The sequence below is a fragment of the Phalacrocorax aristotelis genome, chromosome 4 (genome assembly GCF_949628215.1).
Source record: "Phalacrocorax aristotelis chromosome 4, bGulAri2.1, whole genome shotgun sequence".
Taxonomy (NCBI): Eukaryota; Metazoa; Chordata; class Aves; order Suliformes; family Phalacrocoracidae; genus Phalacrocorax; species Phalacrocorax aristotelis.
Genome location: NC_134279.1, coordinates 76664208 through 76687192, shown reverse-complemented (window position 1 = coordinate 76687192; position 22985 = coordinate 76664208). Strand labels below are relative to the sequence as shown.

The 22985-nt window shown below is 37.9% G+C and overlaps 1 protein-coding gene across 9 annotated transcripts in view; it reads right to left on the bottom strand.

The window, feature by feature from the left end:
• Positions 1-22985, bottom strand: part of CTBP1 (C-terminal binding protein 1) — a 248851-nt gene that overhangs the window by 179623 nt on the left and 46243 nt on the right. For 8 of the 9 annotated variants that reach the window (XM_075092089.1, XM_075092091.1, XM_075092097.1 and 5 more), the window contains exon 2: positions 13387-13547. In XM_075092089.1, coding sequence (XP_074948190.1) covers positions 13387-13444 — 58 coding nt within the window. In that variant the 5' untranslated portion in view covers positions 13445-13547. Of the gene's footprint in view, positions 1-13386; positions 13548-22985 lie in introns of those variants that run through there. The other variant, XM_075092095.1, reaches the window with a different exon arrangement.

Genomic DNA, 22985 nt, shown 5'->3' with positions numbered 1-22985 from the left:
ACCACTAGAAGGACCTAATGTAATTAAAATGTAACTGATAAAAAGGGAAACGTGCCATTAACAGGAAACACGGAAATCATTGTTCTCCCTATTGACATGTGCATAATGTCATCTGGTTTTGGATGGTTAGGCAAAATAGCCAGGCGCTACTGCCAATCTACAACACAGATTACACTACTAGTGTCAAGGATACAATGATAGGTTGAACTTGCTTTTATTTATAATTTAACTTTTGTTCTCTCCCCCTGCTCTGCCCTTCGCAGTTAAGGAACGTCTGCTTGGAATTACTTCTAGAGAATTTTCCAGTTTTCAATACATTTAGTTAAAATCTGACTGTTCAGCAGTTTTTTCAAGCTAAATTGTTTTAGATAATTTAACTTTTCATGTAATAAAGTAGCCCAGCTAAACTAAAAATGAATTTATAGACGTCCTACAAATCATGAAAACTCTGCTTCTTCTGTTTTATAAAGTGTTTACTTTAAAGACAATTTAAGGTTTATAGAAGTGGTGGCATCTGTAGACCTGGCAACCTAAGACAGGATATGTCCCACAGTTCAACTACATTTGAGAAGTTCTGAAAAGACACAAAAAAGCCTGCTCACACTGCAGAAGGAAAGGGGAAGTATCCAGCAGCCTTTTAAATTAACTGCTACTAATAAATCAACCTCCTATTACATGGGATGTAAATGTAGTTCAATAATAACACCAAATTAAATCAAATAACATTTTCAACAGAAAATATATCTCTACACTTCTATAAAGAAACACTGCAAAACTTTTAATTTCTGTACTCCATGGCAGTTCTGACCTATACAAGTGTTGTAAACAGGAGATGAATTCCAGGAACCAGAGCGCCAGCTTTGATAAAACAAGCAGCTCTGCAGTACTCAGGCATGAAGCAAAAACAGAAAGGGGAACAGGTACAAACTGCATTCAGACAAGAAAACTACACAAGCAAAGGGACAAAAATACTGAGTAAAAACAAACTCGGAGCAAATCACAGGTCAGAGTAACTCCAAGTCTAAGGAGGCAGGTGGCAGCAATGCCAATACTACATGTTTAATCAAGCTTTTCAAATAAAATATCTCATTTTTTGATACAAAACGTTTAATTACATTTTCAAGTGATCTATATTGTGTAGGTATACTCACATATACTTTAAAAGAGGGAGTAAAAAGTTATTTAAAATACATACTCCAAAATGTCATAGTGTTCTCTTGCCTGTGCTAACCGGGGTCAGCTATCACAATTATTAATACGATCTTTTTCTGTTACATCAAACATTCATAAGCGACTTGTAGAGAATGAGGCTAAAGGAGGTACTTTTTTTCTTTGAACTCCATCCTCCTACCTGAAAACCTTTTGTCACAAAAGGATAAACTTGCCCACACATCACTCAAAAGAGAGCTTTTATAAACTGCATACCACATAAGGTTTGTTTAGCAAATACGTTTTCCACTTAGATTACATCACATCGAGGAGGTGCAAGTCAATCACGCTTCTGGGGCACTTCATGACTCGAGGAAGACCAAAGCTTGTATCTGACAAGCCTTTGGCAGAACTGGTGCAGCTGACATGGAAACCCCATCGGTATTTCTCTTGTAAGAGAGGAATCCACAGCTTCGGGGCAGGAGTGCTCTCCACGCGGAGCTCAGCAGTGGAGATGAAATGCATGCTGCAGCATGGGTTTCCTGCAGGTAATCATGCACAGACAGAACAAGACATGGAATAATCTATCCTATTTGACATACATGTCTCCAGACTTGCTAGCTTTTGAAGACATAAGCCAATGTCAGCAGAGATGGTTGTTTCAGAATGCTGCTAAACCTTTTCCCAGCTGACTGCAAAAAGCTTCAAGTCTTCTTCATCTAAAAGGACTTTAAATTACCATTCAGTAAGCATTTAACTATTTTTCAACTATGCGGAAAACTATGCTTTTAGGAACATATTTGCAGGTGCTTCCATTCATAAAGGACTAATGCAATAAAAATCAGAGCAAATGAAATCAAGTTGAACATTAAATTAAAATATTAACATTTAATGCTAATTGACTTCCAGTGGAAATCCACTTGCATGTCACCAAACAAAATTAATATATCACAAAAAATATATTAAGAAACATTAGAAAACAAGGAATAAAATAGAAATTACTTTATTTCCTCATTATAAAAGAGAACCAGAAAAAGAAGGAAAATGAGACTCAGAACTGCAGGGAAAAAAAGCCAGCTAAAGACCACATTTGACTGCAAGACCACAGTCTCTCCTTTATCACCAGATGCACTAATGCTGTTACCTTGGTATACTGAGGCCTTTAAGGAGAGCTCTAAAGTTTCTTTCACCAGCTGTTCCAGGATGCAACCATGCATTTGTTGATTACTGTAATCAAAAGGAACCTATAAAATAACCACTGATTTATGGTTAACACAGATAAAAGGAAGTAACTGACTAAAATTCTTCACTGGATGTTTTCAGCTCTGGAATGAACTCCCTTTTACATTCACGCATCAACATCTTGGACAAGGGGCAAAACTCATCTAATCTTCTGACATTTTGGGAAGTTTCACAGACTGACACTTGAAAACTAAACAGGAAAGGACTTTGTAAACTTTAAGATTATATTAGCAAGCATTTCAGAATTCCAGTTAAGGATTAGGACCAAAGGAAAGTTCAAAACAAGCGAGTATTTTAAAACCATCCCTATTTAATTTTATTAAGATACAACTAAGAGATAAGGGAAGAATGAAGAAAACGTGGGTCTGGAGGTATGATAGGCTCGTTTGAGAAATACTTTAGCAGGGCAAGTTTCTTATGAGACCAGAGGGGAGGAGACAGGGACAAGAATAGCTCAGTGATGGGGGCCTCACCTTGGAGAAAATAAACAGTCCGCAGTTTTAAGTCTGTCCACAAAATAATGTACACAAACATACTAGAAACAGGGAAGAGAAGCTTGAATTTCCCTTCCTGAATTAGAGCCCTCATTACTGAGCTCAGTTCTACCTTTTTTTTCTGGCACAACGAATTGATCTTGCATTACCTGGAACACAGCAGCAAACCACACAGAAAGGGTAATGAACCTCCCTTCGCAACAGCTAATCATCTTTGGATTGAGGATGATCTAGAACCCAAAGTTTCTCCGTTCCTGGGCAGGCACTCTTACCTACTGAGGAGCCACTGTTAAATGCAGCTTCACGGAAACAACTTGAAGGCTCCCTAGCCTAGGGACGGGACATGCTTTGAGTCCGGTGATGGAAGGTGCTTCCTTTGGCCAAGCAATGACCAGGTGGTATTTATTGTTTCTGTATGTAATATCTGAGCACCTTTTAGGATGATTTTTCAAAGGACCTGCTGGGCCGTCCTTAATTAAATCCTTAACTCACTAGCCAATTTCAATCAAAAGCCACCAGTAGTCTCAAGGAGAATTAAGTTCCTGAAAGCTTTATTAGAGGGAAAAAAAAAAGGCACCCAGATTAGAAGACAGACTCAAATTAGAGGCCCCGCTTTGGGAAAGGCTGCGGTAGGAGATGAGCAGTAATCCCTTCTGTGACACCAGCCAGTCCCCAGACACATACTGACTCACCAGCACACAGGCACCTCGGACCCAGCCAACTGTTGCCTTGTATGAGAGATGCTGGGACAGGAGGCGACACTCATGAAATTCATGAAAAAAGCACCATCATACTCACTATCTTTCTGCAAAACAGGGTCCAGCTGATGTGTGCACCTGCCTCCGAAAGAGCTAATTCTGTTTGAGGATCCTGCCTTGTCTTAAGCACAAAATTAACACCAAACTGCTCAAGCCTGCAAGAGGAGAGAAAATGAAGGTGATCTTCAAGTGCAGAGGGAATTTAAATTTCATCCATCAAGTACAAAGGGACTTCAAAGTGCTGATGATTTTAGACAGGCTTTGAAGTACTAAGATATCTACCTTCCCTGTAACTCCTAACTTTGGGTGTCTATATCCTTTTGCATATCTGGACTGAAGCATGTTGCTAGGCTGCCAACAACTGCCAGGCAACAAATCACAGCACGTAGATTGAAGTCACGCTTACAATGCAACATGTTGAGTATGTTTCATTGTTAAGAAATCGATAATCTGTGTTGCCATAATCAAATGTAAAATGTGATCACATTTTCCCCAGGGGAAAAAAAATAAGAAAATAAGACTGAAAAAAAGCCCTGTAAATCATTCTTATTGCCCTTCCAAAGTACAACTTATACACTCGTTCTTCAATCTGCTATAAAATCAAATTAATTTCAATATTAATGAACAAAGCCACTCACGTTCCACAACATGTAATTAAGATTCCTACTACTTATTTCTGAGCTCCTTCTATTCATTGCCCCACCAAATTATTAAAACAAAGCAGTTACTATGGTAACTAATTCATTCTCTGCATTATTATATTGTTTCTAAACATCAGTGTCTAGTCCCTCTGACTTCCATGCCCTAAATTCCAGTTTGAAATTCTAAACTTTTGTCTTGTCTGTCAGAAAAGCCCTTTACAATCTATGCATTCATGCAGATAAGGATAGCTAGAGTGCAGCTGCTTTTGTTTATTGCAAGAAGTAACTGTTACTAAATTATTTGAGTTTGATAAATTGACGGTGCCTGCGTGCGAGCGCAGAGCAGCACTCTGGGAACAAGCATGGGAGTTTGTGGAGCACTACACAAACAGGCAAACATGACCATCTGCAGGTTAGACAACAAAAAATGACTGGCAGATGTTGTGGAAACTAAGTAACACCTGCCTAAGTGGTATTTGATACCCAGAAAAAAAACCACATGGGTATGACTGATGCAATCTTCAAGGAAGAAAGGAACAGCAAGGAACAAGAAATAGTGATAAAATTCCCTGGGAAAAAGTTTTATTAGCATTTAATAAAGCTATTTCTTCAAATGTACACCCCTTAAGAAAAAGATACATTTATCATGTATTTAATTAACACTTATTATTCTTAATTACCTATTAACAGGAGTCATAGCCTGTTTGTATTTGAGTGTCATCATCTAGCACACGAGGAAAAGTTCTGAAAAATACAGGTAGGATCAAAAGAACAGAGTCTTTCCTCTTCATCTTCTGCTGTCCTACTGCCATTGCCTGTAATTTTTATTGGGTTTTTTTTGGTGTGTCTCCATTTAATTGGCAGAATGAGAGGTTTGAAAATTCACTGCATAGCATGCTGCTTTGAAAAATGAGCATCAGGAAAAGGGAAACATGAGTAGTACTGAACAGCTAATTTCTGGCTTAACCAAAAAAGAACAAAACAAAACCCAACAGCAACCCACATGTACCCAAAGTCACAAGCAATTTAAATGCAGTTCTCACAGGAAAGGAGGAACCCTCTCACTGAAGCACCTGAGCAGGGTCACAAACCACTGCGGAGTTCTGGGTCTACAGCGGTACCGATGGGCGCACTTTCACCTGCTGCAACACCAGGTACTTTCAGTTAGCAAAGCCTCCTTTTTTTAAAGGGATTCCTCAACTATTACAACAGGCTGCTGTTACTTATATCACAGTACCTTTGAGTGTCTCCACTGACTGTTTTCTGTCAAAGAAAAAGAAAAGGCACAGAGTCACCAGGCAACTTCAGTTTTCTAACTTGCTATGTGACTTCAGAAGAGCTAAAAGATAAAACATAGGTTTCTCAACTCCAGATGAACTGTCCATCAGATCACAATGACTTTTCTAAGGAGGAGAGAGATCTCTGCAAGATATTCTTCCCCTGGCAAAGCCTCCATGCAATTCATCTTGTGAAAGGAGAGGCACCTTTCAAGTTCAGCACTGACCTCATGGAAGAAGGACGGAACAGCAGATGCCTTCAGCACTAGAAGACTGTCTCCACTTTTATTTTCTTGTTTCCACTTGTATAATCACACTCCCATCCTGACTGCACTAAGGGAGGAAACGAAATAAAATCCTTTTTTGCATCTCAGACTGCACTTCCCCCTAAGGATGGGAACTGCCTCTATGAAAGCTAAACACGTCTGCTTTAATTAGATGACTATTTAAATTTTTCAGTATGTTTACCTAGACACTTAATTTTTGTACAGTTCAGTTTTCCAGAGCAGAGTGCAAAGCCATGTATAAATCTAGGGCTTGCAGAGCATCTTCCCTGACCCCAGGCAGAAATAAGTATATATTACCAGCAAGTACTTAGACTTCTAAAGCACTCATCTGCAGTTTTTAAAAGCTAAATATCTAGTCTGGAAAGTTTTTAAAATTACCTGAAAATTACTCAGGAATTAGATGATTAGGTGTGGTTAAATATTGGCTTCTGATTCAAACGTATATGATATTAAAAGTACAATGATTACAACCCTGTAAACCCAGTGTCAACCTATATTGTTTACTGTATTTAACACTGTCTTTGACACTAACATGAAATAAAACTATTTTGACTTTATTATAGCAGTAAGATTTAGTGCTCTGGCTATAGAGCTGAACGTAGCTGCTGTCACAAGCAAGCAGTGTATTTTATTTCAATATACTACTGAAAATGTAACTATAAAATGTTTAAGGCTGGACACATCAAAAGCACAGCTTTTCTTTAAAACATTCATAACTTAAATCAGTGACCTGAATGTTTCAGCAAAATTTTAAAATGTCATTGAGATTCTTTTTTCTGTAGGCTTTCCCCCACTCCCAGTTTTCTTGTTAAAATAATGCTTTTCATTAGCAGCTACTGTTCAGCATCATTTAGGGCAAAATGGGCTTTTAAGCTAATTTTCTTTTCATACAGCTCACATTGTTACTAGTAATACCTCTGTAACATTATAGTAGCTTAAGTGCATGCAAATTCAAAAGCTGTTTAGGTAGCACATAATGAAGATTCAAATTACAAAAGCAGGTTACTGCACCAAACTAAAAGAAAGCCAAAGCCACCTTGTGCCATAAATACTGAATATTAAGGATAAACCTGAAACCAAACATAAGCCCGTGCTCACAAGCATTTTAACTATAATTGTAATGAGGTAAAGGACGTTTTTGCATTAGGGTAAACATACCCCAAATATACAGATAACTCTCCTTAACGTGCGATAAGAGGCAAATGATCTTGTGTGATGATTCATGGTAGCATCAGTTTCATTTCATTATTTAAAGGTCCACTTATCTTATCCTTGGAATAGCCTCCCTGTTCTTTGAAGACAAATCTTATATAAAACAGATCAAATATTTTACCTAATTCTCTATATTTCAAGCTCATAAAAATATTTTCAAAGTTCTTACAGGCAAAACACAGAAAAATAGTGTTGAATTGTTAAAACACCCTTGTATGCAACACAAGAATGTATGCATTTTTATTTTAAGACACCTGTATCAAAGTAACTTGGGTTATTCATAGAATTTTCTGCTTGGGTTATTCATAGAAAACTCTGTCTGCTTAAACACTTTCATTTGTTACAGTTGAAAGGTTTGATGGCTGTTCCTGCAGAAAGATTTTGGTAGCTTTTACCACCTGATTCCTCATTTAATTTGTACTGGATTGCTAGGGAGAAAAGGAATTTTCTTCAGTTCAAAATCCTTATTTATTTGCTAAAGGCACTTAAGGTTAGAAAATCACATTTCTGTGAAGGTTAATTGGTACTTTATCAAGGAGCAACTTTCACTTAGGAAACAACAAATGATAAAATATTAGGAGTTAGCTCCCTCTGCTGCCCTAATCCTTCCATAAGCCTTCTTCTAAAGTCTGTCAAAAAGACACCAAGCAACTAGGCAGCCCATTAATCTCTTTTAAAAAAACGCTCGGCATATTTAGTATGCCTAGGACTAAGACCAGTATGCATAAAGAAAACCCTATGAAGTACTACGTGATTTCCAATTCTCTGCACATTTTATTATTTCCTTTCTTTGATATCTGCAGCGAGACAGCTACGAACATCTTCAAATTTGAATGTCAGTTAAGAAAACTGATAGCTCATTTTCCAAAGAACTTGACATCTGCAATTCCCACTTACATAAGAAAGAGCTAAGTGTACTCACTGCCTCAAAACAGTTATTCCTCCTTCCTTTTAGTTACAGATCACCTTACACAGTATGTACCAACTTTAGTAAAAATCCTTTTTTAAATTCAGGGAAAACCCAAGCGCTGCCGAAGTAGGCCATCTCCCTCATTAATATGCAGAAAGCTTGTCTTAACTGCCTAATTTCACAACTGCAATGGGTCAAATCACAGTTTACACAAGCCAGATAGGCTCCATCAGTGGTCATGAAATAACACTTGGTATTTGTCAATCTGGTACTTTCCACTTGTTAAGAAGCCAAGCTATTATATGCACAAGAAATGAGGAAAGTTAATGCGCTTTTTTTTTTAAACTAAGTGACTCTGTACTTCAAGATTTTTTTATAAATTTGTAAAGAAGAAAACTGAATTCAATTCATACCTCCTTATTTCTCTGCACTCCTCCTGCAACCAATATATCACATCAACTAGGAATTGAAGATTCGCCTTATTAAATCTCATGCTATATAGCACCACAAGCAGAAAAGAGAAGCTTTAAAAACACAGATGTCTTCTTATGCAGAAAGAAAGCCTAGACTACATCCTTGAAAAGAAACTATTCCTTTAGAGTACACTTTTACTGTCCTTCAAAGAGCATAGCACTTGGTTACTTGCCAGTAACCAGACCTTCCCAAAGAAAGGCTGCCCTTCAGAAGAGCAAAAGATGAGAGATTTTATCTGAAACCTCAGAAACTCATCCCATTAATAGGCACTTTCTTTTCCAATATATGATCCCAACCAACTCATCCTCTTTTTTTAAGTAATAAAGCAGCACTGTTAAAAATAGCTAAAATACATTTCAAATTTTCTTCTGCGCCCTCTTAAAAAGGAGTCTTTATACACAGGTATGTACACCAGTGTTGCACAAAAAAGGAAGAAGATTTGTAATGAATGTCAAGAAGTCCTGAGGTGTGCAAAGCTGTGTTCTTCTTCCTCAAAACCAGAAGTAGAAAAACATAAAACATCTGTCTGGGGGCATATAGGGTCTTCACAGACTTGTACTTGCATACACTACAGTCTTTGCTATAAATATCGCATATGAAGTGCTCTGGAAAGAAACTTCTGGTTTCAAGCAATCCAACTGGAAAAGTCACTCTCTGTTTTGCAGTTACTTTACCAGTGCTGTAGCTGTTTAATCCCTAATACCTGTGTAAACAAGCAAGAAGCAATGAAAGAGGAGACACCCATGTCATCCTCCCAGTTCTACTGATGTCCCTAAGCTCTCCCCTTTAAACAGTTTCCTAAAGCTTGGAAACCCACCGAAAGCAGTGGCCGACCGAGCACTATATATTATACAATGTAATGCATTTAGAGAAAATGCACTGTGTTCCTCAAGCCCGTTCACAGACAATTCAGACGATGTAGAACTTTCTTTGCGCTGCAGCCACCTTCTGTTGCCTCCACACTTCATTAGCTCCCAGCAAATTTGACAGCGGTCAGACAACTCCAAGGTAACTTCCAAGCAATGGTCAGTAAAACACACACATTTAATTAAAGATTTCTAGAATATAAGCAAATACACAGCATTGTTTACGGTTTTGTTACAATATAAAGTACAATAATACCTTAATTAGAGATAACAACTTTTCAAAATGCCAAAAACATTTAGAATTTTTCAAATTACCCACAAAATGAACACATTTTATTTTTTGCACTGTGACACTTCCAACTGTTCTGCCAAATGTATACTACTATAATTAAGCTTTCCAATCACCAGCATCACCGGAGAGGGGGACAAAGAACAATATAACCAGTAACTAATTAATCTTTCACATGTCTTGATACTATTTATCTTCAAGGGAAGAATCCTAAATGTTATTTTATAAATTGTGATGTGAGCTTAATATTAGCATCTCAGAGTGCTTAGAATCATGTCTTTATGCCTAAATATAATTCACAGCTACTGGTGGAGGTTAGAAACCAGAATGTAATACATGGTTTTTTCAAGGGACAGTCTTCAATTTCCACCATCTAAGTAAACCCTAGTTTATAGAGCAATATAAACTGGGATGACAAAGCACATTTTATACCACCCCTTTGAGAAGATGCACATAAGAACATGGCAGACCACTGAAATGTGCAAGAAAATATAACTGCAAACAGCTTCAGGACTAAAAGCAAATACACAATTTCATATTTAAGAAGTCACTGAAGGGAATCATAGGTACCTCAGAGACAAAATTACTTATTCAGCTACATTAAGAGAGGACTAATTGCTTCCAAAGTAATGGAATCAGGGTTTTTTTTCTGCATTGAGTATCAACTGAAATTTAGTAGTACTACTACCACTGTCATTAACTCACAAGGTAATAGTAAATCCAGTGATGCCTGTTCAATTTGTTGCTTAATTTGCATGATTAGTTACTATAAGCAAGTGTGCAAATTACCTAAGGCCACAGGAAAGCAGTTCAACTCAAATAACATTTTGCATGCACAGTTATCTAACTTACAAGAACATTTGTGGCAATCCATTAACTCCACAGAAAAAAGCTGTGTGCAACCCTGCGCATGCTCCCAACGTGAGCATTTCATTTTGAGAATCAGGCCCATACCACTCATTTTCCAGAAACTGAATTTCAACTCATTATCAGCCCCTCCTCAAGCAGGGATATGAACAGTAATGAAATGCTGTATGTCACCACCAGAACGACACTGGCATCTCTTTATAGATATAATAGTGTATTAAAGTCTGCCCATCACAAGTTTTTATGTTAAACAGTCTATGAAAATATATAGACTTAGTAATAGTAGTGCTTAGTAAATCAGTGTGGCCTATTTTTAAGTGGAACTTGCAATAAAAAGAAAATGCATCTTAAAAATAATTCTGTTCTGAGGGAAAAGGTCAAGAGAAGAAAGCTGTACACCAACTGATGAACAAAAAAGCTGACAGACAAGATAAACCACCTTTAATAGCTATACAGCTCATTAAATTCCCAAGCTTTGTAAAACGTTATGCATATTTCTAATATAAAATATTTAGGTTGTGGTATAAAGGCACACATCAGTGAACAACTTTGCATATTTAATTTTTAAACCTGAACAGGACCTTATGTAGAGAAACCCCCCCTAGTTTTTATCCCACTTCACCCAGTTGCAGGGATAGCGATTTAAACACACCAGCCAGAAACATGTTTACAAAGAGCATTTGGAAATTTGAACACACAGACACTCAAGAGCAGAATATAGCTCAGGCATTTTAAAGAGCCAAATTGGATTCCTGTAAGCATAACACTTCAAGCATTTTCCATATTCATTGTTTCACCCCCTCTCCTCTTGTTCATCTTCTGCCTGGTCTTCACACACTATTTCCCCAACACGGCTAGTTGTCTAGCACACGGTAAATGGGATTAGGAAGCAGAGGTGGCTAGAAAACCCCAACTTTTTTCACACATTTTCAACTGGATCAATTCCCTACACTGCATGGCCACACCGGTTTTACCAGTAGGATGCAGTGGATTGTGTAGGGCTGGGAGAAACAAGCCAGACAAAAGGCACTGATTAAAACAGCATCACCAGATGTGAACACGCACCCTGGGGGAAGCCACTATTTTAAACAGTCACAGTGGCTACTGGTCTGTCACCTCTGTCCCTGAAAACATTCCTTCCCACATCACAGTCTATTTTCCTCTTAAGTTGTCCCACTGATCAAGAAAAGGAGACTGGAATTCCATTAAGTGGGTTGAGCAGATCTGCCAGCTGCCATCAAAAGGGATGGGTTTCTCCATCCTCCTCACAATTCACCGATTATTCAGTTCACTAATACAGGCCCCCCCCAAAAAAAAAAAAACAAAACAAAAACAAACCACCACACAAAACAGAAGACCAACACCAACCCACCACCACCCACAACAATTGAGCACTCTGTCAAGTTAACATTCTGCATTTTTTATTGAGGGGTCACATACAAAGACTCTAGGATGAGGACCAGCGACCTAAAACCCTGAAGCTCAGAACAGAGACGAGAGAGAAGAGGACCATGCACTGCACCAGCACACCCCTAGGTAGTTTCCAGCTGATCCAACTGCAATGCTGCCCAGAAAAAGGGGCAGCCCTCCCAAATTCGCCATCCTCAGCAGCCAGTTCTCAATTTCTTTGAGCAGGGATTAGTCTCCAGTGAGCAGATTCAACCAACTGCCTGGTGGGACACAAGAAAAGTTTGGACCTGGCAATCAGGGGTGGGCTTGGCCAGTTTTAGAGGAGACCTACAGGGAGGTTAATCATCTAAACCAAATGTGAAACTGCACCCTTTAATGAAATGTCTCTTTCTCTGGCTACGTCAGGGTAAATGGTACCAGCACCCTACATTGATCCTTTCTAACTGCCCCCTTCAATACAACTCCTTTGTCAGCTGAACACCGACCTGGGCTGAGGAATTTACCTAAAAGGAAAATATATCAACAACAGTTTATTTTTAGTATGAGTCATCATCATAATCTAGCTCATTACACAGTTACACTCATATCGGCACAAAGAAAGGGAAAAAAACAAGGACAGAAATCAGCTGCCAGGGACTGCTTACACCAACACAGCTGCTAGAAAAAAAAGTCTCAAGACCAATGTGTGGAGGAGCAAATGTTTCAACTGCAGTTCACCGCTTCAGTATTTGAGGTGATGCAGAGAACATGTGCCCAGAAGTCTGTACACTTCCTCCTATTGTATCAAAATGGCTTAGTAAACAAATTAAATATTCCCTTGCCTTTTAAGGAGGAGCTAATATTTTAATATAAAAAAATGGTTTAGCCGAAATCATTGCTAGGTATTGTTAAAAATAGCACACCTTATCCCTCAAACTGCATTCACACCACCTCTAAAACCAAATGAGTAAAGAATACAAGGAATATACAACTTCATCCTTTGTGACTTAAGGTAAAATGATTGACTCAAATGATTACATTTCTTTCACTAGAATTCAGGGTATTTTTATTCATACCCGTTAAAGTTTTAGGGGCTTCTGAGATTTTTGGTTTATTTTCATTTTTTATTTTCCTTCCTAGGATCAGAAACATGCCGTGAAATCAATCTCTATGAAGCATGCCCATACAGAAAGACCCTGCAGAGCATTATGTTGTCATCTTATCGTTTTGTGATTGTTATTTTATATAAAACCGCAATCCGTCACAACATTTGGGTAGAATATTGTAAAACACTAAGTTGAAAGCAAACTTAATTGTAGAATAGTACAGAGTTCACACACTAGTTGCTTTTATTTGTTTAGATGTTTTCACCCACAACCAGCATTTGTGCACAGTTAACAATCCCAACATGAACTGCAACCCAATTAAAAATGCACTGAATGACCAAAAGAGAAGAGTTCCAGTCTCCAGAAACATCAGTAATCCATGAAATTAATTGACGCAGTTAACATTAGAAATTGAAATGTCTAACCTTCAAATATGCGATCCAGACGTTGCCGCTTCACTTTGTGTTTGTCCATTAGAGACATAAGAGTGGAAGCTCAAAGAACGTCTCCACACAGCTTGGTGATGGTCTTCTCAAGCCAGCCACGGGTCAGAAACGCTTACTGTCTTTTAGAAACTTAATTTTACCTGTGAACAGAAGGAAAAGCTTCTTAAACTTTAAAATACATTTTTTTTTTCCCCACCTCTTTCCAGAAAGATGATCTATATGTAACTTAATTAAGAAAAAACACAAAGTTCTTAAATCACATTAGGTAACCTGGCATTTCACAACAAGCTCACTCAAACAAAAGACAAAACTGCAAGCGAACAGCACAGCTCAAACAAGCCAGTGTAAGAAGTGCTCCAAGACAGCTGCCATTTTCTGCCTTTTGGCTCTCAAATACTTTTTCCCCTTTCGCTGAACACACGGCCACCTAAAGAAGGTATCTTGGGTGGGTGCAGGTACATACTTCCCGTAAATTGACAGAAGTGTGGCCACCTGGAATGCAACGGTGAAGCCATACACTTCTGCATCCCAATGCTTGCAGCCATCAAGAAAAATACTCTTCTCATTCTTAGCTTTTAAGCTTTCGATGATAAAGTAAACCAGAGTTTGATACTTGGAAGTTAAAGGAAACAATTAAAGAGGCATAGCCCCAAGGAAACGCACCACGGTGACAACACGGAACGGCAACATCTATATCAACAAAATGGCATTTAAAGCAGGTTTATGCATGACTAGGCAAGCTCTTTGGCAGCAAATACAACTAAGCACTTTTCAGATACCATGTAGCTGGGCAAGACGGCGTAAGGGTATTGCAACAAGCAGTCTGCATTTTAAGCCAAACCAGTGAGAAGCAGGAAGGGGGGATGGGGAGAAACAAAAATTCCCTCAACAAGAATCTAATCAAAGCGGTAGATTATAAAATGCACATGAGCAAGCGGATGGGGTAAAGCTAAGCATACAGATCCTCTGAAAATCATAATCACAGCACCACTTTTATCCTCCTTTAAATAATCTCAACAGACTTTGAGAACAAAACTCAGCAGACGCTGTATTACAAGCACAGTGCACGTTGAAGCGAGCCAAATAATCCACCTCCCTGTTCCTTTTTATTCCAGCCCAACAGCTTTCAACATCAGTGGATAGCATTTAATGGCCCTACAAGTGACTGAACCTAGAAATCTGCTTGTTTCTTTCTAGAGGCTAAGCTTTTCTAAAACCAAAACATAGGCACATTTTATCAACATATTATGAAGATCCATGCACTCCAAGTGAAATGATAAAAAAATATTTTGAATATCAAGAACTGCACATTTGCATTAAAATAGGTATCTTTGCCAGTACTACCCTGCCTCGTGCATTTGGGCTTTTAACAAAGTTCCTTTGTGTTATTTTCATTTAAAAATTGAGTTAACGTGCAATTTTCATCATGCTTTTAACACTTTGTTCAGCCTCATCCTCTCCTCTTCACTTTCCCTCCACACCTCTCTTTCTTTATCCTCAACTTCAAGATTCTTCTGCTGGTTTGCACTATGTCTGACTCCAGCTGAATATAACATCACATCATGAATAGGAGAAAAACCAATGAAGAATGCAGAAGCCGAGTTTTTTCTCTTTAACACACAGAAAGAATGTTGCCATTTTAGAAATTTTCTACCATATTTCCCAACATTGATTATTCTTACAAAATACAACATTCTTCAATATTGAACGTGGCTCTGTTATGAGATTGCACAAGCATTACATCAAATCTAACATGCATTTTATAACCTTAAAAGCTAGTTATATAGCCACCTGCCTTTCCTTAAGCCAACACACCAAACTCATGTAAAGGATCAATCCTAAGCTAGTCTTCAATTTATTTGCTTATCACTTCTGTTTTATAACCTACTTCCTGCAGTGGTCACATAGGAAGATCTAGAGGATAAGGAACAGAAACCAGAATATAATGAACATTTTAAATACTAGTCTCGGTTTAAAATTTCGTAGCTTATTTAATTTCCCGTCTTGTAGAAACATATATGCCTGCTGGCCTCCTTGTGCTGTTTTGTTTATTCATTCAGCAAAAGATTTTTCCACTGTAGTCATTCTACATACAAAGCTGGATGACAGCTGTAAAAAACAGACCATCTGTAACTACTGACCTACCACTGAAAGTGTCACCAGATGTTTTCTATCTGTCTACAGCAGCTTCAAAGCGTACCATATAAATAAGTAGGTTTTTCTAAAAGAAAAAACACTCTTTTAAAATTATTTTTATTCATACTAAACTGTCATAAGTTTAAAAAAACATTTTTGAGCAAAAAATTAAATTAACATGTTAACACAGTTCTAAATTTAACCCTCAGAGTTTTATTATACTTCATGCTCTAACACAAAGAGAAGATGATGATATAGGAAGCATTTCCCAGCAAAACAAAAGCCTTATAATTATGGAAGCATTAGTTACTGCAATTACTAAACCACAACATGAATAATTGTATTTGAGAAATTCACTAAAAATACAAGCACACTTGTCTAATGAATTAAAAATCAGAACACAAAATAACAAGTAGTATTTAAGAGCAGACTTCTGTAGTTCAATATTTTACAATAAAGCGAAAATCCAACTGATTTAAGAATATATACTGCTTGTCATATGCCAACTATTAGCTACAAAGCCATCTGAGATACCACCCATGTACAAAACTCTTTTGAGGAGTACAAATCAATCTAAGATATACACTCTTGGAAAGAATATTGGAGTGCTCTCTTCAGTTAAGCAGATGATTGCAGTGTTTGAAAATATTTTTAAAGAGAATATGCCTCTGGGCATTGCAACCTGCAGCACTTCGCTCTTTCTTGAGAAACGAAGAGCCTCACGCTTTCTGAGACTTCAGGCAAAAAGGAAAAGGAAGGAAAGGGAATCTCCAACGTTTTTATAGGAGAGTGAACAAATCCTGCAGGCTAAAACAGGAATGCTAAGTAAATAAGCCCCCTTTGTTTTCAGTTTTCAAAGCAGGTAACACTGGTAATGGAATAAAAGATAAACATAAGCTGCGAGTGACAAGATTTGAAGCAAGGGCCATTCAAAACCCACAGTCTTCTCTCCAGAGAGAGGATGAAAAGAAAGCAAACTAAGAAATTAAATTTTTTTGAAAAGGCAAACCAGTAGGCTGATTAAACACATACTTGTAGGTTGAGAGAAACTCCAAATTACTAGGGAAGAACTCACATCAGACCTGAAAGGCTCCGGCAAGTACAGGACCATTTCCTTTGCATCAGTCTAATGGGAGAATTTTGCATGGACCAGATCATGTTTCTACTAAATTTGAACAGGTGGGGAAAGCCTACCAGAAAAATTTTAAAGTGTATCATGCATAACCTCTGATTAGTTAGCCCACTCGCCAAAAGATTCACAATATAAACTCTTCTGAGCACAGACTTTTACCTATACAGCCAGGAATGGCAAAAGGCTGATTTGTCCCTTTGCCTCACTATCACCTTCCGTTGCATGAAACAATTTGTAGGCAGTCCCAGATCAGATGAAGCATAAGAAATCCAAAGAAGAAATTAAATTCACAGAACTGATAGATTGTTAACACATTGAGAATAAGGTCATGAAATTTCATGTTACCCTTAAAAATCTCAATCTTCATTTAACCATTCTAATATACACTCTGGTCTGAAACTATATTGAGTTACTGAAATATTTTTTCTTTGTACTATCAACTTTCAAAAGGTATAAAATAAGGCTACCATAAGAAAAATTCTAATGATATAATCCATATTCTACTGCCATCAGTTTTTGATGACTTCAATTAAATAAATGTCTTTCCTTCCCACCCAAATTGATAAGACCTCTATTTTCCATGACACCTCACAAGCCTCGAAATGTCCATTCTGCAGAGCCCTGGAGACAAGAAGTAAAGATAATGAAAATGCTGTTGTTCTTGTCATAAATATTTTACTCATCCTAAATAATTATACATTTTGCAGTAACTGTTTGTTTCAGATAGTAAACAGGTCATCTAGTCCAACCGTCCTGCCAGGAACATCGTTCACTAGACCAGGTTGCTCAAAGCCTCATCCAACCTGGCCTTGAACACTTCAAGGGATGGAGCGTACACAGCTTCTCTGGGTGACTGTTGCAGTGTCTCACCACCCTTGCCCTAAAAAACTTCTTCCTTATATCCAAGTCAACCAAACCTAAGATTTCACAGCAAAACAGTCACAGTCGTGGGTGAGCTGGATGATGTGCTCGGGGCAACTGGGGCTGCTCACCAAGCCAAAGGATGCCTTCTGCAATGACTATTGTTGCAACTGTATGGCCACCAACACAAATACTTTACCACACATTTGTTCACCTGAACAGGTGAGATATACCACAACAGTTTTGGGGTGTTTTTGTTTCACTTCCCCTCACCTCAATATGTCTTCAGTGAAATTACGGGAAGGACTCACAGGATGCACCCCAGCTTCGTGGCTGGATGTCAGATATTCCCAGCATCTGAGATATTATTCTGTGCCATAACTGGTTCCTTAGCTTGTGCCGCTAAAAGCGGAGCACCAAAGTACAAATTTAAACCATACACTCTGGAATTCTGAAATCCATTTTATGGTCTTGTCCCTTCCTCATGCATGAAGCAGTAAGCTTTTCTGCAAACCTAACCCAATGCACAATCCACAAATAAGAATTACTCACTCTACAAAAATTAACAACGTCCCTTAGAAATTAAGTTTCAAGTTTCAGGTTTTCCCCTTTTTTTGGAAAAGGGAACATGCTGAAGACAACATGGACTGTGAAAAAGCTAATACTGAGAAATGGAAATTTATCTAAATTTCAATATTTCTCTAGTACAAAGCAACATATCTTGTGTTTGGCAAAAGAGAGGATAGTATCAAGCTGACAAACAGCAGAAAGTAAAATCACATGTAAAAATGCTAAGTTGGAGAAATTAGCCTAATGTTCAGATAAAAGCAAAGGTGCATTTACATAATACAGAAGTCAACTTTCTGAAGCTATGGCAAGAGATGAGCTCTAACTCTGAGAAAGGGAAAAAAGTTGATGATGTATGAGAAACATTTGACTTGAAGAAGCTCTACAAGTTGTAGCTGAACTTTTCTAGTGTCTGTAGCAGCAGTATTGGTTCTGTATAAAACAAAAATTTCAGTTCAGAGGAATGGTGGTTCGTAATGGAAATTAGGTGATACTTATGTCTCGCTGAGGTGTACTACACCTAAACATAGAAAAACTTTAAGATTAATAGCTGAACTAATTTTTTTTCTTTTTAAAGTTCAAAAGTATTATTCAACAGTACTTATCACTAGGAGATTGAAAAATGCCCAATTAAAAATATAGAGGAACCTCAAATAGGAGTATGAGAAAAAGAGGCCAAAGACTTTTGTCTGCATGTTTCTTCAAAATGCAGCAATCATGGGTCTGCTACACCTACCACCACTGGAACATCCTATTCCAAAGTTCTGCAGGACAGCATTTATTCTTACATTTTATCTCATGCTGCTGTCCTTTTTCTGGAGATACTGTGACTTATTATAAAAACTTCTGCAGTATAAAACAATCACATCATTTTCACTGCACCCAAAACTACTCTTGCAAAGATTTAAACTACATTTAAAAACGTGTGGCCAAAAAAGTAGAACAAAAAGAGATTAATTACAAAAAGAAAAAGTATTAGGTCAGACTTTCTGTGCAAAAATTGAAGTTATTCCATCTTGTCTAACAAAAATTAATACTGAGTTAAGAAGAAAACATATAACTATATTTGCCTGTCAGGCAATTTATCTTGCCATTAAGCGTGGTTAAGCCACTTTGCCTTACCATTAGATGTCAGTACAGTCTAAGAGAAACTGTACAGGGAGCTTCAATATCAATAAATTAATCACAAAAGTGAAGCAATTACTGAATTAGGCACCAAGAAGAATGTTAGGTACTATTCAGAAAAGGACTAAAACCCCAAACATTATAATGGCATCTAAGATACACCTATCTCAAAAAAGACAGAGAACGAAGAAGTGCCAGGACAGGCAGTAAGTATGGTCCAAGGCATGGAATAGCTTGCTGGAAAAGGAGAAAAAGAAATGCACTGATACTCCCCAGGCTGAAGACAACATGATTGTGGGGAATAAAACAAATGCATATAAAATATGCACCATGCCTCAATTCAATGGCTAGGGAGCACACAGTGGGACAGTAAGCCAGCATATTAAAAACTACAGGAAGCTTTGTCACAGAGTAGGCAATTAAATTGTAAAACCTGGTGTCACAGGTATCACGGATGCCAAAACTTTAAGTGGTTCTTAAAAGGAATAAGACCAGCTTGTGGAAAACCCATCAGTGGTCACTGATAATAATGGCCACAATGCAAACCCAGGTCAGAAATCCATAAGCAGGTAAATGCCAAAGGCAAGAAAAATGTCAGTGCATGCTTGCTTTGTTTTCATACGCAGCAATTTGTGCACTATGTCACGCCAACCAAATGTCCATTTAGCTCAGCATCCAAGAGTTGCCATGAAGGGAGATACTTCATGAAGAGCAAGAGCAGAACAAACATGATACTTTGCTTAAGCATCCACTAGTGGCCACTCTCGGAGCCAGGACACAGGATAGATGGACCTGCAGTCCCTTCTGACATATGGGCACACCTTAGATTCTTAGGAAATGCAGAGATATACTACAAAAATGGACTGATACAGCCATGCAGAAAGTGAGGTCCACAGCTCACAGAGATGCACAAAAAACATCCTAAGACAAAATAAAACTGAAAGGTGTTAGTACTATTATGCCTAAAAGACACTGCTGCAATCAAAGTTGACAGTTTCTCCAATATAGACCATAAGAGACACCTAGAAAATCATCGTAATTAAAAAACTGACAGTGCCGTAGACTCCACCCTAGTACATGGTAAGCTCTTCCAGCCACAAGTGGCCTGTTACCACCTGGTTTTGTGTAACTGTCAGTTTCGCTTAAACCTCCAGTCATCAGATTTTCTTACAGCTTTGACAGGCAGACAGAAGAACTCCCTGATGTTCTTTGCACAGGTACATCTTAGGTATCACCAGGCCATCCCTTAGTCTACTTGCAGAAGAGACCAAGCTCCTTGATACTCTCCTAGAAAGTAATGTTTCTGATCCTAAATTGCATCAAACCTTTGCATCCATAAATTAAACAGCAAGTCACAGTCACCAAGGTACCGGTCTGCAAGAGCTAGAACAAGCAAAGCCTTGCAGGAGCAGTTACATCAATGTCCAATGCAGAACCACCTTTACTGCTTTCTTCACAGTCCACAGATACATTCCACCACACCTCAGATGAAAAGACTTTGCACTTGGTTCAGCAGTTTATTCATCACCAGTGCAAACAAAGCGACTTCTTTTTAGGATAGGGTTCTCTGCCCTGCGAGTACAGCTGACAGTCTCTCATTCTGTATTTATGACCTAAAATTTGAACACAGTTTGATAGAGTACAGCTTATCAAAGCAAACTTGATTGCTCTGCAGCACTTCCATCTCCTTTTTTTAATCGCATCAGCAGTTTTTACTATGTTTATCAGTGAAGGTTTTTTTCCTGTTGATAAAAATGTTCAAAATATGGCCAAGAATGCCCCTTGTCAACATGCCAGTAAAAACAAAGCTTATGGGTTTTTGACCTATTGTCCACTATTTTTTAATACTGTGACTAACTTCTTGTACTATTCTATGTTTTTAGTCAAAATACTTTAGTACCAAATAAAATGTCTTCCCAAAATAGTGTATTTTTTTTTTAATAAACAAAAGCTCTTATTTTTATGGCACAAGATTATAAAATGGCCTTTTTGACAGGGATTAAGGTGAAAATAGTAGAAGTTGTGATAGTAATTCTGTCATTGTAAGCTTTTTATGAGATATTTGTCTTCCCCGTAAGTTTTTTTTTCCAAAGCTTTTTCCCCCTTCGAGGCATTCTCTCTCACTTATAGATCTGTCCACAAGCCAAAAATTACTCCCTACTGAAAATGTACTACTGCAGATGTGTACAACTCCAGGCAGATGGGAAGCACCTCTGCTAGCTCAGACTTCTAGCTCATGAAGAAAACTTCATTCAGAAGCTCAAACTATGATTAGAAAATCATTAAAGGCTACCTCCCCGAGACACCTACATTTTAAGTAAAATGAAAAAGACATCCTTGCTGTCAGAAAACACTCACTCAGTGAGCAATATTGCAGCTATGCTTCTCATCAAACAGCATTTCTAAAAATGTTGCCTTTCAGGTACTCAGCACAAGCTTCTTCAGAAAGACTGGCACTGTGACAAGCCTCAATCTCACTCATGAACAGATTTAGAGGAAATGAGAATTAAGAGACCGGTGTGGTCTTTCTAAGACTATGAACCTGTTGAAGTCCTTCCGGGCTTTGCCTTTTACTCTCCGTCCTGAGACACACAACCTGGTGGGTGCGTTCTTCATTTCATCCACTGCTGGTTTGGTTTGTAAAGCAACACACACACCCCACAGGGGTACGGCGATACCTACTGTTTCCCAAAGCACTTTAAAACTCCCAAATGAAAACTATTTAAAAATATCAAATAAGTGGGTTGTTGAAGTACTCACTTCTGTATTTTTTGAAGTCTGAAATTAAAGAAAATTACATTAAAAGATCAATCTCCACTCAATTTTTTCTGAACAGGCTGGAGAGCGAAAGCTTCCCACCCTTTTGGAGAGCTGGATGCAAGAGACAGTAACTGTGTAAACAAATGAAACACAATATTATGGATTTTGAGAGACAACAGCAGTGAAACTGAACTGCCTCTACAGAAAAATAATTCAAAACACAAAATTTTCATTATTTGAATCAGAAACTCAAAATTAATAATATTTTATATTTTAGTGCACCTGAGAAGCATAACAGGATGCAAAGAATTAAGTCATCGCTCATGATGATAAAAAGGCTAATGCCTCGGTTAATGAATTCTCTAGGAAAGGAAACAATTACTGGTGCATTTCATGAGTCTCCATTGCTAGAAAGGATTCAAACCAGCAGGGAGAAAAGACTACTTTTAACCTTTTATTGATTTACTGCCCCTTAATTTTCTTTCTCCAAGAAAGACACAAACCCCCATCACAATGCCAGGCACATGGATTGCGTGCGTACTCCACACATGAAGCTGGTTCCTCTGTCACAGATTTCCCACTATTAGAAGTAGCCCACGGATGTCAAAAAACCTGTGCTTTACAGATTGAAATTACTAAATAAAATAACATGTGCTTGTTCAGTGGAAAAGAACAAACGGAGGAAAAAGAGAGAAGCTCTATTCTGAAAGTGGGTAAGAAACCCTGCCTAAAGACATTTAGGTGAGAAAGCAGTAAAGGCTAATTAAGTTTAGAAAAAGAACTGAGACCTGTGTTGGTTTTTCCCCTGCATCAAAAAGCCTGCTACGTTGTATATGTGCACACATGCTGGTGTAAGAAAGCATGTTAACTAGTGGGAAAACATTTTTTGAGACTGAGTACACTTGAACAGTAAACTGTTTGGGTAACATTTAAATATTATGATTGCACCTCATTTGTTCAAACCTGCTTTTATACCTAGTGAGTGTTTTAGTGAAAT